The sequence below is a fragment of the Belonocnema kinseyi genome, chromosome 4 (genome assembly GCF_010883055.1).
Source record: "Belonocnema kinseyi isolate 2016_QV_RU_SX_M_011 chromosome 4, B_treatae_v1, whole genome shotgun sequence".
In the NCBI taxonomy this organism is placed as follows: domain Eukaryota; kingdom Metazoa; phylum Arthropoda; class Insecta; order Hymenoptera; family Cynipidae; genus Belonocnema; species Belonocnema kinseyi.
The window spans coordinates 33,485,706-33,502,866 of record NC_046660.1 but is presented as its reverse complement, the minus strand read 5'-3'; the positions used below and the strand labels follow the sequence as shown (position 1 = coordinate 33,502,866).

Below are 17,161 nucleotides of genomic sequence, written 5' to 3'. Positions count from 1 at the left end.
TTCTGAAATTATTTTGCTCTCTATCCAAAAAAACGTGGAGAGAAACTAATGAGAAAATTAGCAGAATTTTTAAGCACAATTAATATAGAAATGGAGTTTAAGAGAATCAAATCAGAGAAAAAGTCTCTTGACTTCCAGAAGTAATTTTTGCATCCTAAAAATAAACTGCTACCGGGTCTGGCGTAAATCTTAAGACTTGGCATTAGTCGAACAATTTGGTTTTGAACTTCAAACCAATGCCAACCTGTGCCAATGTCAAACTTTTACCTATCTCTCAATATTAAGGAAGCTTAAAATTTGTATTCACCCTGTTTCTACACGGTGGCCGAAAAACTTTATTTTCAAAATTCCCTGACTCCAGATTTTTTCCTGACAAATTTTTCATTTTACCTGGTCAAAAATATTCAAAAACTAGCACTTTAATCATGTAACACTTTTATCAGAGTATATTTTATAAACGCAATAAAACAATTATTTCAGATCCAATTTTAAAAATATATTTATTTCAACCAAAAACGATTGCTTTTCTGTCATAAAAGATGAATTTTCGATCCAAAAGAATGATATTCCAACAAAGCGTTCGAATTTTCGACCAATAAAGGTTCATTTTTGAACAAAATATTTATATTTTCAACAAAGTTATTAAATTTTCAAATTAAACCAAAAAATTTGCATTTTCAACCACATAGTCGAATTTTCAACTAAAAAAATAATTCTTAACCACACCGTTGGATCTATAACACAATAGTTCAACTTTAAAACAAAAGAGACAAGTTTAAAAAAAAAATGCTTTAACTTTGAACCAAATTCATTTATTTTCAACTTACGAAAAGAAATGTTTGACTAAACACTCAAATTTTTAAACAAAAAAGATCAAACTTCAGCCAAAAACAGTTATATTTAAAAAAAAAAAGAATTTAATTTTCAACAAAATAGTTGAATTTTTAACTAAAAAAGATTAAATTTCTATCAAAAGAGATTAATTTCAAAACCAAAAAGAATCATTTTCATTCAAGAAGATTAACTTTCTACAAAAAATGGAAGGGTTAAATTTTCAATTAAAAAAATTAATTTCTAACAAAATAGTCACACTTTCAAGAAAAGTGATGGATTTTCTAACCAAAAAGACGGATTTTCAAACAAATAAGGATTTTTTGAATTAATAAAGAAAAAAAAATATTCAAGTTTTTCAACTTTCAAGAGAAAATGCGAATTTTCTGTAAGAAAGTTGAATTTTTAACAAAAACGTTAATTTTTAACTAAATAGTTGCATTTTTAACTAAATAGTTGCATTTTTAACTAAATAGTTGCATTTTTAACAAAAAAAAGGAAATATCAAACTCAGAAGATTAGTTTTCTACGAAAAGACAAATTTTTAAGTAAAAAAGATCAGTTTTCAACGAAACAAAATGAATTTTCAAGAAATAATGTAATAATAAATATTTCAACCAAAAAATATTAAAATTTTTAATAAAAAACATTTAAATTTAACAAAAAAAGAAGAATTTTTAACAAAATAGCAGAATCTACTAAAGATTAGTTTTTTCACCAAAAAGACAAAGTTTCATAAAATAATTCAATTTCCAACTAATAAAGATTTCAGCTGTTTTTGCAAACAAAAAGGATAACTTCTTAACAAAGTTTTTGAATTTTCAAGCAAATAATAAAATTTTGGACTAAAGTATAATCGCCAGGAGGAAGCAAATATTATTATTATTACTATTATTAAGCAATTATTATTCGCCGCAAAACTTTATTTTCAAAATTCTTTTTTTTTCTTCATCAGTTTTTCTGTTTACCTGTCCGTTAATATTCAAATGACAGAATTTTAATCTTGTAAACATTTTAAACATAGAATCTTATATAAACAGAATAAATCAATTTCTAATGGCCATTAAAAATTTCAAATATATTATCCTTGACAGTTATTTAAAGTGCATCTTACAGAAAATTTCAGACTTTGGCAAAATTTTTTTTTTAAATACCTGACTTTTCTCTGAATTTCCCTAACCAATAAAATTCTCTTACTTCTCCCTGATTTCAAAGTTTTTCCTGACCTAAGACACCATCTTCAATGGTGGATATTCATTTTTATTCATGCATCATTCATTTTTAATGTCATTCTACATGACGCCATTCAACGATTTTCCTCGCTTAAAATACGTATTACCCCGCTGATTGATGTAAAATTATGATTATTATCCGACCTGTAAATTACACAGATTCGGTATGAGCCCTACTATTTCACAATTATGGATTGGCATCTGATAATTAAATTAATGATCAATGATCTCAGAAACTCTTAATGATTGGTTATCCGAAATAAGTTCTTCATAAATGTTTTGAGATTTGGATTCTAATAGTAAGTAATTGTTCGATAATATTAATTGATATTTATTATTTCATTCACCTTTACGTTCTCGCAATATTGTCTTATTATTAAACTCGATGATAAACATTGTGTAGGTGCACTGATCGGGCTCAAAATTTGTTTACTAACGTGTGCAGCATCCATGTAATTTTTTTTTTGCAAGTTAAATACATTAATTTATGTCTAAAAATAGAATAAAAATATGTAATTTATATTCATAGCATAACATTATTTCCAATTTAAACTTAATTGAAAAAAATTGTTAATTTTTTCTAACTCTGTTTTTCCAACCCACATTAGAGATTTGTCTTACAGGTTATTTAAATCATTTCTTGTACCTTAAATATTCTTTTCCTTTAATTAAAAAGTATTCAACTCTAAACACTTTAAATTGATCATTTTGAGTACTTGATTCTTAAATTTTATAATTTTAGAGTTTTTTATTTGAAAAAGTTAAATCTAGGAACCATCTAATTTAAATAATTTGAAATTATACTAAAATTGTTTACGTTCCAAATATATCTGGTTAATTATGAAAGCTTATACTTTTAACAAGTATTTTAAATTCTTCAAATTTAAATTGTTTGACGTAGCAGGCTTATTTTTTATATTTTTCTAATTGATATTAGTACCTACAGTAATATAACATAGATTTAAAAAGAAATTACAAGGATTCTTTAAACCCCATCAACTACTTTCCTAGCAAGATCTTTTTATAGAGTTCAAATATTCCGCATTAAAATTTTGCACTTGCGTTATGTTATGAATATTTTTCCTTTATACTTCTTTACTACTTAAAATTCATATTAGAACGTAAAAATATTTTGGTTTAAAGAAGAATTGGTCAAATTTATTTATCTGCGATTTCGACAAATTTCTTCCGAAGATTGAAGGACCTGTCGTTGATCATACGAGGGCGGAAATCGGGGGAAGAGGGGAACAACCGAGATGAGGAAACCCGCGTAGAAACTACGCCAGCGCACTACGTATTTTTCAGCCGCAGTGCGCGGGTCGAACTTAGAATTCTGTTGCTTTCATTGATTTGAAACGCAGACCTAGCTAACTTAATTTTTAGCTTAATTTAAACAAATTTTATTTACAATTAAACAAACGAAACTAGAGAAAAATCATGTCGATCGTCTACAGAAATTCTATGAAGACCGTGGGAAAATTTGTGCCAGAATCCCTTCAGCCTTTGTGGAATCATCCAGCTGGTAAGTAGGAAGAATTAGAATGGCATGCGTTCACTTGTATATGGTATTTTTTTTAATGACACCAACTCGTGTTTCCGCTTTGTCAATCTGCGGAATGACAAACGGGTCAAGGTTGACTCGAGAAACATGTGCTAAGGTCAAACAAGGCCAACAAATTCCCAACTAGTTTTTTCATGAACGGAATTTTTGTTTGATAAAAATAATATTTTTCACTTTTCGTCTGGAGTGATATGCAAATTAATTTTTCGCTTGTACCTTATCCGACTTTTTGTTATCGGTTGTGTAATAAAAGCGATGTATATTAATGCTATGAAAACGATAATCGAAAGAAAAAAAATGGAATAGGATTAGATTATTTGCTCGTTTTATTAAGACATTTCTCGAGAAATACGATTAAATTATTCAAATGAATCATATTTGTGGTTCTTAATTCATATCTATAAATACTGGTTAAAGAGAAATTAAATATGCAAAACAAGTTCCGAAGTTGCTATTGTAAGTTTTGAATTTGCATGGTTAAATAGCTGGCCTCTAGAAACTTTAGATTATCTTCAAGTCTAAAAATATGCATTTATTTTTAAGCTTTTTCACAGCACATTGAACAAAATCTTAAATTGAGATCATTTTTGAAAATCAAAAGATAAGCAAATTATTTTATTTCAGGTCCACAGACGATTTTCTTCTGGGCACCGTGCTTTAAATGGGTTAGTTGTGACACCTCTATTTTCACTCATCTTATATCTCAAATTCTAAATTTTATCTCTTGGGAAACATAAAACTTGGCAATAATTTTGCAAAGAATTAGTAAAAATGGATAGAGTTTTTTATTTCGTGAACTACACAGTTTTGTACTTTATAACTATAATCTTTCTGGCCCTCCAAGATAACAGATTGTTTAATAATAATTTTTATTTCGACAGCAGATGACGAAAGTTCCTAATAATCAAACGACCACTTTTTCTAAACAGTTACTCAACCAGTTCGTAATGGATTCACTCAAAGTTGTCACGTCATGTTCTATTTTCACGTAATAATGACAATAACAAGGCACAGTTTTCAATAAAAATTGCAAGTTTTCGAAAATTTTACAAATAATGTTCATACACTGTCAATTTTTCTCAATGGTAAAACAATTTGTTGTGTTTAATTCAACTTTGTAAAAAGAAATTAAGGTCATCTAGAAGCAATTAGTATAGAATTTAGCCTATACCGCGTGGTAGCAATGTTGTTTAATCACCACACGTTTACGATTTTTATCGCAAGAATGAGATTATATCGAGAGGTCTTGGCCTTACTTCAAATAAAAAGTACATCTGTGTGCTATGTGTAAATCCAGACAACGAACATTGCACTTCAACCATTATGCAAAGTCACACACAATTATTTGTATCGATATCACATTCTATTACATATATACTATATAGAAACATTTATTTTTATAACACAACACGAGATGTGACTAACTATTGTTTCTAACATTTTCAGAGTTCTAACTCTTTTTTAATCCTTTTTAAAATAAAGTAAAAAAATTAATAAATTAATACAAACACGCAGCGTTTCACTACTTCAATTTTAGGTCAAAAGGGGATTAACTTACTAAAATAAAGTTTTTGTGCTTTTTTTAAATTTATATTTTTTGGATTTTTATGCTGAAAAGAACTTTCTGCTGATAAAAGTAGAGTGGAAAAAATTTCAAAATATCAAAGATTGAAACATAACTAACAGAATTTTAAAAAATGCCCCTGTTAGAATGTTTTAAATGCATTTTTATCAGCAAATAGATTTTGATTCATTATTCCAGTAATCTTTTTAATATATTCTTTTCAGTTCAAAACTCTTTCAAAGTATTTTCCAAAAATTATTATTGAAAAAACCTAACTTCTCTGTTTTTGTTTCCTTAGACGTTTAAATTTGTTTTCCATTAAATATAATCAGTTGAAAGAATACAGATATTCAAACAAAAAATTTATATCAGCTAAAAAACAATTGCATTATAAACTAACAATCAACTCTTTTTATACTACCTTCATTAACTCACATTCATTTAGAAAAATGTTTGAATCAAACAAACATTTGTTTGGCCCTATATATCGAAGATATAATTTGTTTGATTCAAATAAAGTTTGTTTGAGTTAAAAGATGCTGTGTTTGAATTGAATAAATTTTATTTGAATCAAAGAAATATATGTTAAAATCAATAAAAATGTTTGGGTTTATATTGCATTTTTTCGACGGAAATTGTATTATTTGGTTGATAATTTAATTACTTTGATGAAAATACGAAAATTTTGTTAAAAAGTAATTATTATTATATATTATTATTATTTTAGTTGAAATATCAACTGTTTTTTTTTAATTCGACTTTTTGGGTTGAAAATTCAACTTTGATTAAAAATTAACTTTTTATGAAAATTCATCAATCTGTTTGAAATTTGATTTATTTCTTATCTGAAAAATCTGTCTTGATTAAAGATTCGTCATTTTGCTGAAAATTTAACTATTTGGTTTAAAATTAATTTTTTAGAAACTGAAACTGAACTTTTCCGTTGAAAATTCAACTGTTTTGTAAAAAATTCGTCTTTTAGTTCGAAAATTTAACGATTTGATATAAATTTCAAATATTTAGTATAAAATGTAAATATTTGGTTGAAAATGAACTTTTTTGTTGAGAATGAATATTTTTCGGTTGAAAAGTCAACTATTTTTTCGAAAAAAATAGTTGATTGCTTGAATTCAACTTTTTGTGATTTAAAATTAAAACCTTTTTCTTTTAGTTATATTTGAGTTATTTAGTTAAAAATGTATTTTTGTTTGTGATAAATTATCTATTCTGCCTTATTAAAATCTATATTCTATAATGATCTGTTTGATTTTCAACTACAAAAATGATTTACCTTTCGGGTTTTGTTTCTCAATAGAATCGTTATCATTTTCTTCGCTTTTGGCAATGTCCATCAAATCTACAAAATTAAGAAATAAATAATTTAGGATATATTTTGAATTAATATAATTATAGTTAGTTTATTATTTATTTATTAAACTTATTATTTCAAAAGGACTAAGGTGCTTTTAGAAATCTCAAGTTCGTAATTTTTCTGTCATCTGGAATATGAATTAAAATTTTTCCCATATAGAGCATTTTGCTGAATTTTTTCAATTAATGTAGGAAGATATTGTACTTTCCTTGTATATCCGTTGTTTTTCTGAATATATAAGATTTATATTTTTTTAAATGATAAGTTAAGACAAAGTAATGAAAACTCAGATTCAGGGTAAGTGTGACGATTAAAAGTAAAAAGTTCAAAGATAAAGTTGGCAAAATTTGAATATAGCATCTTTTAAAATATTTTAAATATTATTAATCGCAGTATAATTTTTTGATTTTGTATCACACTTTTCCGTGTTGACCTTGAGTATAATCTCATTAAATCGTAATGTAGATTTAAATAAATTATGGTACTTTCTGTTGAGTATTTGGAAGTCAGAAAAATTTGTGTAAGAAAGTAGAACATATGTTGAAACGAAGATCTCGGATGATTTCGCACTGTCTGATAAATTCTGCACAATTATGACAGACATTGGTTCATAAACATTCATGCATTTGCTATCGTAAATGCCAAGGCATATTTATGATCACCAATATTCATACTTCCATTAATGACTTTTAAGGAAGTCTTTTTGATTGATGAATACATTCTTCAACTAACTTTTTGTTAGTTTCGAACATTTGGTTTAAAATTCGATTAAAATATGTGAAATTAACAGCTTAAAGTTAGTTCAAATTTCGTTGTAGGCCGAGTTAAAATTTATAACTAAAAATGATTTCACAATTAAAAAGTTTAAACATTTAAATAAAAAATTTTAAATGAAATAGAAAATTTATTACTTTAACCATACAACATTTTATAATCGAAAATTGACAATTATAGAAACTTCAAAATTGAACATTCTCAAATAGCAAGTATAAAGTGAAAAGTTTGGCAACCTTGGATAATTTTATCATGAATGAATAACTTCAAACGATTTCCAAGATGGTCGAAAAATTTCATTTTTTAAATTCCATGCCTTTTTCCTGATTTTTCCCTGACCAATTTTTTATTTTCCCTGACCCTTAATACTCAAAGACCATAATTTTAATCCTGTAATTTTTTTAGCATAGAATCTTTTATAACAGAAATAAGACAATTTAAAATTAAAACTTCATAACAGAGGTGCACTTTCAATTCAAATAGGCAAATTTTGAAACAAAAAAGATCAAACGAAAAATTGCTGAATTTTTAACCAAAAAGAAGAATAAACTTTTAACCAAATAGTTAAATTTTCAATATACAAAAATAAATTCTCAACAAACAAAAATACGAATTTTTAAACAATAAGATTATTTTTCTACCAAGTTAATTTTTAAATAAACCAATTTTAAATATAATAGTAAAATTTTTAAGCAAAAAGATTAATTTTTTACTAAAATTACACTGCCCTGCAAAAGTTTGGACTTACTTAGAAAAATCGTTTTTTTGTTGTATTTATCGCTTTAATTATACCGGAACTAAAAAAATGTCTTTAAAAGGTTGATTGTTTTCGAAATTCTGTTTAAAATAAGCTCAGGTTGAATACAATTTGTCTAGTTTTTAAGTAGATATTTCAAAAATAGTGTAAATTTCAATGTTTTCTTACATTTTCAATAACTTCTTATCTGTAGGCAAATCATTCAAGTTCTTGCAATTCGAAAAGAAATTTTTTACGATTCATACTCGTAAGCTGTTGTGATACGGTGAAAAAAAGCTTCAAAATGAGTCCAAGAACATTGAAAAACGTTGACTATTTCGGAAGTTATTGAAAATTTAAGAAAACATACACTATTACACTATTTGTGCAATATCTTTTCGATTAAAAAGGATCAATTTTCAAGCGAACATTGAAAACTTCAATGTTCAGAAAGAAAAATAAATTTAAAATAAGGAATTTTCAATATAATAGTCTAATTTTCATTCAAAAACATGAAAATGATGAATATGCTACCCGCAAATACATATATATATATTCTAAAAAGAGACGATTTTTAATCAAAATAATTGAATTTACAATTAAAATTATGAAATTAAAAAAATAATTAATAAATAAGTTTAAATGTCAACTCAGAAGTTAAAATTTTCAGCCAAAAAGACGATTTCAACGAAGAAAATAAATTTTATACAAAAAAGACGAATTTTCAACTAAAAAAGATTTATTTTTAACCGAAAGTCTAAAAGTTACATTTTAAGTTTAAAAAATTTTTTTAAAAAGAGTTTTCAATGAAGTTCTTATACTTTCAACCAACGAGATAAAACTTCAACCAAACAATTATTTTTTTTAACAATGAGATTTCATTTTTACCCAGTATTTAATTTTTTAACTGGGATATTTTAATTTTCAGTTACTAAAATTATTTTTCAACTTTCATCTCAAATGGTGCATCTTATACTATTACTAAAAAAAGAAATAGAAATGCATGGCAAATAAATTACTGTCAATAATATTATATCAGAGTATCCGGAAAATTAATTTTAAAAAATTCCTAATTTCTCCCTAATCAATTTTTCATTTACGTTGATCATTAATATTCAAAGACCAGAATCTTAGCCTTTTATAACATTCTTCACATAGAATATTTTATAAATGGAATTAAACAATTTCAAATAAAAATGTTAAATTTTTATCCTTGACAGTTATTTAAAGTGCCTCTTATAGAAATTCCCTGACTATTGCAATATGTTTTTACATATGTCTGACTTTTCCCTGATTCTCCTGATTAATAAGGTTCCCTGACTTTCACTGATTTCCAAGTTTTCCCTGACCTACTAGCACCCTGGTTATAGAAGGATATAAAATTTAAAAAGTAGTTTTAACTGAATAATTTAAAATTAAAACATTAAAAAAAAAAGGATTTTTTTTAGAAATATGAAAATTCAATTACTGAAAGGCATTCATTTTTTTCAGCTTAAACACATAATGCTACAAAGAATAAATTATGTATTCAAAAGAAATAAATATAATATTATTTTAAAAAACACACACACACACAATACCGACCTGAACATTTGATTTTATTATAATTTTTCTAAATTTTTCGATTTATTTTAGGGTCTTGTTATAGCCGGACTTGGAGATTTGCAAAGGCCTGCAAGTCAAGTTTCTCTTAGCCAATCAAGTGCTCTTGGACTTACTGGAATTATCTGGACACGATATTCATTGGCTATTACACCAAAAAATTGGGGTTTATTTAGCGTAAATCTGTTCGTCGCGGGCACCGCAATATACCAAATCACGAGGGCCATTAAGTAAGTATTATATTACAAAGTGTTATTAAGCCTCGAACTAAGATTAATTAAGTTCTAAAAACAAATATGCGAACAAAATTATTTCTATTTCCAAATACCATTTTTTTTTACTTACAAAAAAATTCGAATTACGGTAAACGTCCCAGTAATCGTGAATCCGATTTTTTTACTTTTTATATAATTTGAATTAACTAAAATTGCATTTGATACTATACAATGCGAAAAATAAATCAGTTTTATCATTAAATGTTACTTGTCTCGAAAATATTTTTTAACAATATATTCAAATTATTATAATGTGTCACGACTATTGGGGCCGTATCGCTTACTGGGATACTTACCTTAAAGAATTTATTTAATAATTATTACAAATTTAATCTCAACAAAACAGTTTCTTCTATTTAAATTTGACACATTAGAAATGCGATTTTAAAATTATTATTTAAGGTTTGAATAAGTATAAATTTAGTTTTTCTTCTTTAAATTACATAACAATCTGTATTTCTCTTCAGGAAACTTGAACCACTTTTTCATATTCCCTGATTGCTTCTCATATTTTTCAGATATCAAAGAGAACAAGCAGCATTAATATCAACAGCGAATGGGCAATGATGACATCTTACTGAATCATTTTGCTCACTTGGAACTTAACTCGCATAAAATCTTTAGGAACCAATTAATAATTAATTCACATCTAGTAAAAACAGGTACAAGAAGAAGAAACCTTTTTTCTAGAAAGAAAGGAAGGAAGAAAAAACGAGTTTTCAATGGAACGCTGTGTGACTCGTTAGGTCAAATAAAAGTTATTTTTGTTTTTAATCATTCAATTGATCTGAATCATAATTTTCCAAAAGAAAAAAGTTTGGAAAATAATTGACAGTAATATTTAATTTTGTAGATAAATTATTCACTACCGACATAAGTTCATATTGTAATTAACTTCAGACATTCCCAGTAAAAGATAATTTTATTTATTATTAAGATTTTGGTTTATAAAAAGAGTTATCTAACAGTTATGCGATTTCATAACGTTAATATGGCTCCATTATTAAAACTTTGGAGTACGGAATCTTTTATTTTTGCTGGGAAGTTTTGTAGGGCAATTAATTTCTAGAAATTATTCTCAAAGTACCTGTAATAATTAAAAATTTCCACGCTGATAATGAATGAGTCTCGAACTTAGATAAATAAACAAAGAATTCCAAATTTTATTCTTCAAGTTGTTACGAGATTTAAGGTGATAAAATTAATGCAATTCGTACCTCATGAATGTAAAGTACATACGTACTGTCATCGATAAGAGATTACGAATTAGGATAACGTTTCCACATCACTGATGTAGAATTATTGCATAAAGAGAAAGTGTAATATTATATTATCTAGGTTATCTAGGTTCGTCTATTTCTCTTATTGTAGTCCCGATAAATCTGAATAAAACGCACATATTTTTGTTACATCATTCCTTTTATTATTATTTTTTATTTATTTATTATTATTATTTCCTTCTAATTCTTCTTTAATATGTTTTCATTCCTTCTATGAGAATATTACAAAATATAGCGATTATTGAGAATCAAATTCAAGATCTTTTCCAGGTTTTCGAGGTCAATCAATTAAGATTTTACAGGTTTTCTTTTTGGTACATCAAATAATAATAAGGTGGCTGTTTTGATCACGTAACAAATTTCCGATCATTTCCCGGGTTTTCCCGGCTCGCAAAGAACTTTCACGGTCAATGAAATTAAACATTTCGCACTCTAAAGCTACAAAAAATTTTATTCAATGTAATGAAAACTGAACTGCAAATCATGTTCATCAATTTTGGGCTGGAAGTATTAAAATTTAACGATTACATTTTTGTTATGAACTGAATACTTCTTAGATTAAAGGTTAAATGATTTTTATTTTAAATAGTTGAAGAATCCTTTAAAAAGCTTCAAAATTTTACTTCGAAGTCTCGAAACATGTACATTCTATTTCACATTTAATCAAATTTTTAATTATTTCTCAAATGTTTTCAGAACTTCTAAACATATTTTGAAATAATTTGAATCCTCCATTAATTTTTTTTACATTCTGTAAAATAAAAAATATTTTCTCAAAGTCTTTCGGATTAATTTTTTCCATTTTATAATTATGTTTATATATTCTCTTAAAATTAATTTTAAAAAAAGTTATTTCTAATTTTCCTAGGAATCTTAAGAAAATGTTTTTGACACCTTTCATAATTCTTGAAAAGCTTCTATATTTTTTGTTCGATATCTGCAAAAATGTATGTTCTGTTTTGAATTAGCACACAAATAATAATAGCACAGAAATTTCTGTACGAATGCCGGATTTTGTCGGTATATTTAGATACTTCGTTTAAATTATTTGAAATCATTTCAAAGTTTTAATTAATTTTGAATCTTTTTAGACCTACTAAGTATCTCTTCAACTTACTCGAATTTTCCCTGGAAATTATAATTGTGCCATACTTAATATAAATCAAAATTCAACAATTTTACTTGTAAATTCTATTTTTGCAAATAGAACAATAAAATTATGACGTTTGAAGTTTAGTTTTTTGTTTAGTTTTGAATATTTGATTTATCATTACTGATTTTACATGAAAAATGACATATTTATCAATATTAAACAAATATTGTTATTTTTCATAATTAAAAGATTTCAAATGTTCAAATGTACACCAAAACAATATTTTAAATTTAATCAAATCCTTTAATTATGAATATATTATTTTGAAATTATTGAAAAATTGAAAATAGTTTATAAAGTTCCAATCGGGCATTTACATTTGTTTAACTTTAAGACTTTCCAATTAAAACTGTTTAATTTTTAACATTAAAATCTGGCAATTAATCAATTTTGAACTGATTCCGAATCATCTTGTAAAATCAATTATTACTCACTTGTTAATCCTTAATTAATAGTTCAATTTTTAAAATCATTATAATTTATATTAAGATTTTTGATTAATTAAAAATGTTTATTATCTAAAAGTTTTGATTTCAAACGCTACTATTATTTAATTTTCAGTTCTTAAAAAATGCATTTTAAAACTCTTTAAATGAAAAATATGGACTTAAAAATTAAAATCCAAAATGGAAAATTTGTAAGCGAAAGATCTACAAATTATGCATTGCAAACTGAATGATATCAATATTGAAAAAACCAAAATACAACTGAACTCAAACTAAGTGGCCAATCATTTTAGTACCATTGCATTCTAATAGATGCTTCAGTAACATCAATTATTAAGAAATTATTGACTTTTTTAGAAATATTAAAAATACTACTTGTAAAGTTATTCTAGAATTTCATTATATTTTTCAAATTTTCACTTAACCACAACTAATAACGTTGAACCTTAAAGTAAAATTTGAAAGTAACTAACAAATTTTAGGTATGCAATTAATGAAATGGTAATCTTTCTGAAATCTTTGCTCAGTCTTTTGAATCCATTTAAAATCTTTAAAATATTTTTAAAGCTTTGAAATCTTTGTGAAATCTGAAATTTAGAAATCTTTTACACACTCGAAAGTGGAGTGGTCAACCCCTTAAAAATTCTAATCAAAAAACTGCTTTTACATCAACATTTTCAACTAATAATTTTTATAATTTATAAACTGCATATCACAAAAAATATATACTTCAAATTCTTTATCAACTTTTAAATACCAAAATACTACTTACTCAAAAATTCCAAAAAACAATATTAAAGTCTGTTTATTAAAATCTATAAAGTTAGCATAGTTGTGCAAAAAGTGGAAAAATGGAATTGAAGGTTTTCTTGTTGAGTGATAAGAAGATCAATAATTGAAGAAACTAAATTTTAAACAATTTAAGAATGATTTAAAATAATATTATAAATCAAAATGATTTTAAATGTAATTAAAAATTTGAATTTAGCGCTTTGCAACGCCTACCGGAGGAAACATGAAAGTAAACAAGCTGGCGTCCGTAAAGTCCTGTAGGCAAAATTTATTGTTGATTTTTTTCATTTCTACAGCTTTATGGACCAAAAACTGAATTCTTATTAGAATAAATTAAAGTTACAGGTAAAAACAAACGTAAATAATTTTAATCATATCTATGTCACGATATCTTTCCTTATAAACCGAATACTTATAATCATAACCTATATTTAATAAATATTTATATTTCTGTTTCTTTTAATTTATAGTAAATATTTTTACAAAGTTTAAAGAAATAATTGTAGTTTTCTCAAATTAATTTTTTTTAAATTACTCTTTAATACATTTTTTATATAATTCAGTAAATAATCAACTAATAGAATTCGCATTATGCACCATTCGAAAATATATTTTTGAAAATGGATTTAAAAATAATATTTAGTTTATAACTGGAACATAAATGGAAACAACTTTTAATTTTTTAGATTATTATTTAATCTATTTCAAGAAATAATTTCGAAATGAGCGACGTGGTATTGGATGATATTGACTTAACGGATTTTGATGATTTCGAGCCGACATCTCCTAAAATTCCAAAAAAGGTTAAAATTTCAAAAAAACCACCTCCTAAGATAGAAAAAATCGATCTGACTCTTAATGAAGTTGGAATCTGTACACCGCCTAAAATTACGAAACTAGATTTGACGGGAGATCAAATTATTGTAGAATCACCCGAGAAAACTGAAAATAATACCTCTCCTTTCAAATGTGAGTTTTACTTGTAATATGGAAATAAATATTTATTTTAAACTTATAAAATTTAATTTTAGTTATTTAAAAAAATATTTCTTCTTCCAGCTGCTTTCAGCAAGCTGAAGAAGTCGGAGTTTTTCAGCAATGAATTACCAACGTGCTCACAAGCAGAAAGTAAAGAAATCACAACAGGAGTTCCTAAAACTAAAAGTTCTGCCAGCTTCGATAATTTACTTATTAACCCAAAGCAGGTAGGTCAATTTCAAAATAAAGCAACTTTTAGTATTTTTAAAATTATAGTTTTTTTTTTATTCTTTAGACGGGACTCGAGTCTGTAGACCATTAAATTTATTTTGTACACTAATCCATTTTTAAATTCTAATTCCAGAAAGGAAATCCCTTAATGAAATACATATCTAACATTTCTTGGGAATATTCAGAAATCGTGCCAGATTACGCAATTGGACGAACTACCTGCATTTTATTTCTGTCACTTCGTTATCATCAACTAAATCCAGATTACATCCACGAGCGGCTGAAACAATTAGGCAAAGCTTACAATTTACGAGTGCTTCTTGTACAGGTTGCATTCTTATATTTACTTTCTTTTTTCTTTTACGATTTCCATCAATGGATAATCCTTTCTAGTATTGCCATTGGGAATGACGGAATACTCAAATATTGATAATTATAATTTATTATTGGTAAATCGGGGAATTACAGTGATTTTTTTTTAACGGGAATTAAAAAAATTATCTGAAACTAATCTCTCCAAGTTGGATCTGAAACAGTTTTTTAAATAATCAGTTGAATTTTGATCTTTTTCAATTATGATATTATTCAGTTTAAAATGCGCGTAATTAAAAAATCTTTCAATTGCAAATTTTCCATTTTGAATTTTAATTTTTAAGCATATGTTTTTCATTTAAAGAATTTTAATATGCATTTTTTAAGACTTAAAAAATTCCAAATTTGCAGCTTTTGAAAAGGACAATTTTTGATTTAAAAAAACCTTTTAAGTTGGTCAAAAATGTTAATATAATTTGTTTTTAATTGAACTATAAATTAAGGATTAACAAGTGAATAATAATTGATTTAACAAGACGATTCGGAGTCAGTTCAAAATTCAATAATTACCAGATTTTAACGTTAAAAATTAAATTGTTTCAATTGGAAAGTCTTGTAGCTTTTATTAAATTTAAAATATTTTTTCAGTCTAAAAATCGAAATTTTTTAATTAGGAAAAATAACAATTGCTTATATTTAGAAATATATGATTGTTCATGTAAAATCAGTAATTTTAAATCAGATATTCAAAACTAAACAAAAAATTAAACTTTGAACGTTACAATTTTAATTTTTCTCTTTGAAAATATTTAATTTACAAGTAAAATGGTTGTGTTTTAATGTATAAGAATTATTGCACACCTGTAATTTCTGGAAAAAAATTCGAGTAAGTTGAAGAGATATTTAGAAAGTCTTAAAAGGTTCAAAATTAATTAAAAATTCGAAATTATTTCGAATAATTCAAAAACCAATTATCTACGTATACCGACAAACTCCTGCTATTCGTACCGAAATTTTGGTGCAAATAGTCTTGGGTCTAATTTAAAAGAAAATATGAATTTTTGCAGATCCCAAACAAACAATATAGAATTTTATTAAGAATTATGAAAGGCTTCAAAAGAATAAAAATATTTTCTTAAGATTTCTAGAAAAATCGAAAATGACTTAATTTTGAAAAATCAATTTTAAAAGAATGTTTAAAAAGTTTCAGGAAATATTTTTAATTTTGCAGAATTTAAAAAAAAAATTAGGAAAAATTCAAATCATAAAAAATGTTTAGAAAGTCTGAATTTTTTAAAAATTAAAAATTTGAATAAATGCGAAACAACATGTTGGTGTTTCAAGATTTTGCCATAAAATTTTGAAGCTTTTTAAGGATTTTTAAGCTATTAAAAATGAAAATAATTTAACTTTTAATTTAAGAAGTTTTCATATTATAACAAAAATGGAATCGTTCAATTTTTAATATGTATAGCTTAAAATTGCTGCAAATTATTTGCATCTTAGTATTTATTGTATCAAATGGATATTTTTTAGCTATAGAGTTCAAACTTTATAATTTAAATGACCGTGAAATATGTTTGCGAACCGAGAAATAACCGGGAATTTTTATGTGACTAAAACGGCCACCCTGATTGAGTAAATAATAGTTGACACTATTATTCTTTTACAAAAATCATAAAAGCTTAAATTTTTAAAATTTTTGTTATGTCTGGTATTCCGTGAGATTGGTACGAGATAATTAATCATCCTACTATTTAACCTGACTTGTGATGATAGAAAAGTGCAACATTTTGTTTATTTAAAAAAAAAACTTAAATTTAAAAAGCTCACGAATCGAAACAAACACAACCTAATTATAAATAATAAAGAAAGAACGCATTGTGTGAATAAATATTGTACACTGAACTTCAAGCTTGGATTATACGAGGGTAGTTCAATAAGTCCTTAGAATGAAGTATAAAAACAATTTTTTTTGGGTACATTTTTTTTTATTTTTCAACATAATCTCCTTGGAGCTCT

General features: G+C 25.5%; 2 protein-coding genes across 3 annotated transcripts in view; both read left to right on the top strand.

The window, feature by feature from the left end:
- The first annotated feature begins 3,349 nt into the window (after nt 1-3,349).
- On the top strand, nt 3,350-11,361 carry LOC117170587 (mitochondrial pyruvate carrier 4-like). Its single transcript, XM_033357443.1, has 4 exons — nt 3,350-3,585; nt 4,249-4,289; nt 9,706-9,902; nt 10,466-11,361. The coding sequence occupies exons 1-4, from the start codon at nt 3,501-3,503 to the stop codon at nt 10,512-10,514; spliced, it is 372 nt and encodes a 123-aa protein (XP_033213334.1). The 5' UTR covers nt 3,350-3,500; the 3' UTR covers nt 10,515-11,361.
- A 2,484-nt stretch (nt 11,362-13,845) lies between these two features.
- LOC117170586 (DNA excision repair protein ERCC-1) overlaps nt 13,846-17,161 on the top strand; it is an 8,636-nt gene continuing 5,320 nt past the window's right edge. The window contains exons 1-4 of one of the 2 annotated variants that reach the window (XM_033357442.1): nt 13,846-13,963; nt 14,328-14,587; nt 14,678-14,823; nt 14,961-15,155. In XM_033357442.1, the coding sequence (XP_033213333.1) occupies nt 14,341-14,587; nt 14,678-14,823; nt 14,961-15,155 (588 nt within the window). In that variant the 5' untranslated portion in view covers nt 13,846-13,963; nt 14,328-14,340. Of the gene's footprint in view, nt 13,964-14,304; nt 14,588-14,677; nt 14,824-14,960; nt 15,156-17,161 lie in introns of both variants that reach the window. The other variant, XM_033357440.1, reaches the window with a different exon arrangement.

Excerpts from the sequence above, each read along its gene's own strand:
- LOC117170587 (XM_033357443.1), top strand. The coding sequence starts at position 3,501 with ATGTCGATCGTCTACAGAAATTCTATGAAGACCGTGGGAAAATTTGTG. Across the intron at positions 3,586-4,248 it reads TTTGTGGAATCATCCAGCTG|GTCCACAGACGATTTTCTTC; the intron begins GTAAGTAGGAAG and ends ATTTTATTTCAG. Across the intron at positions 4,290-9,705 it reads GGGCACCGTGCTTTAAATGG|GGTCTTGTTATAGCCGGACT; the intron begins GTTAGTTGTGAC and ends GATTTATTTTAG.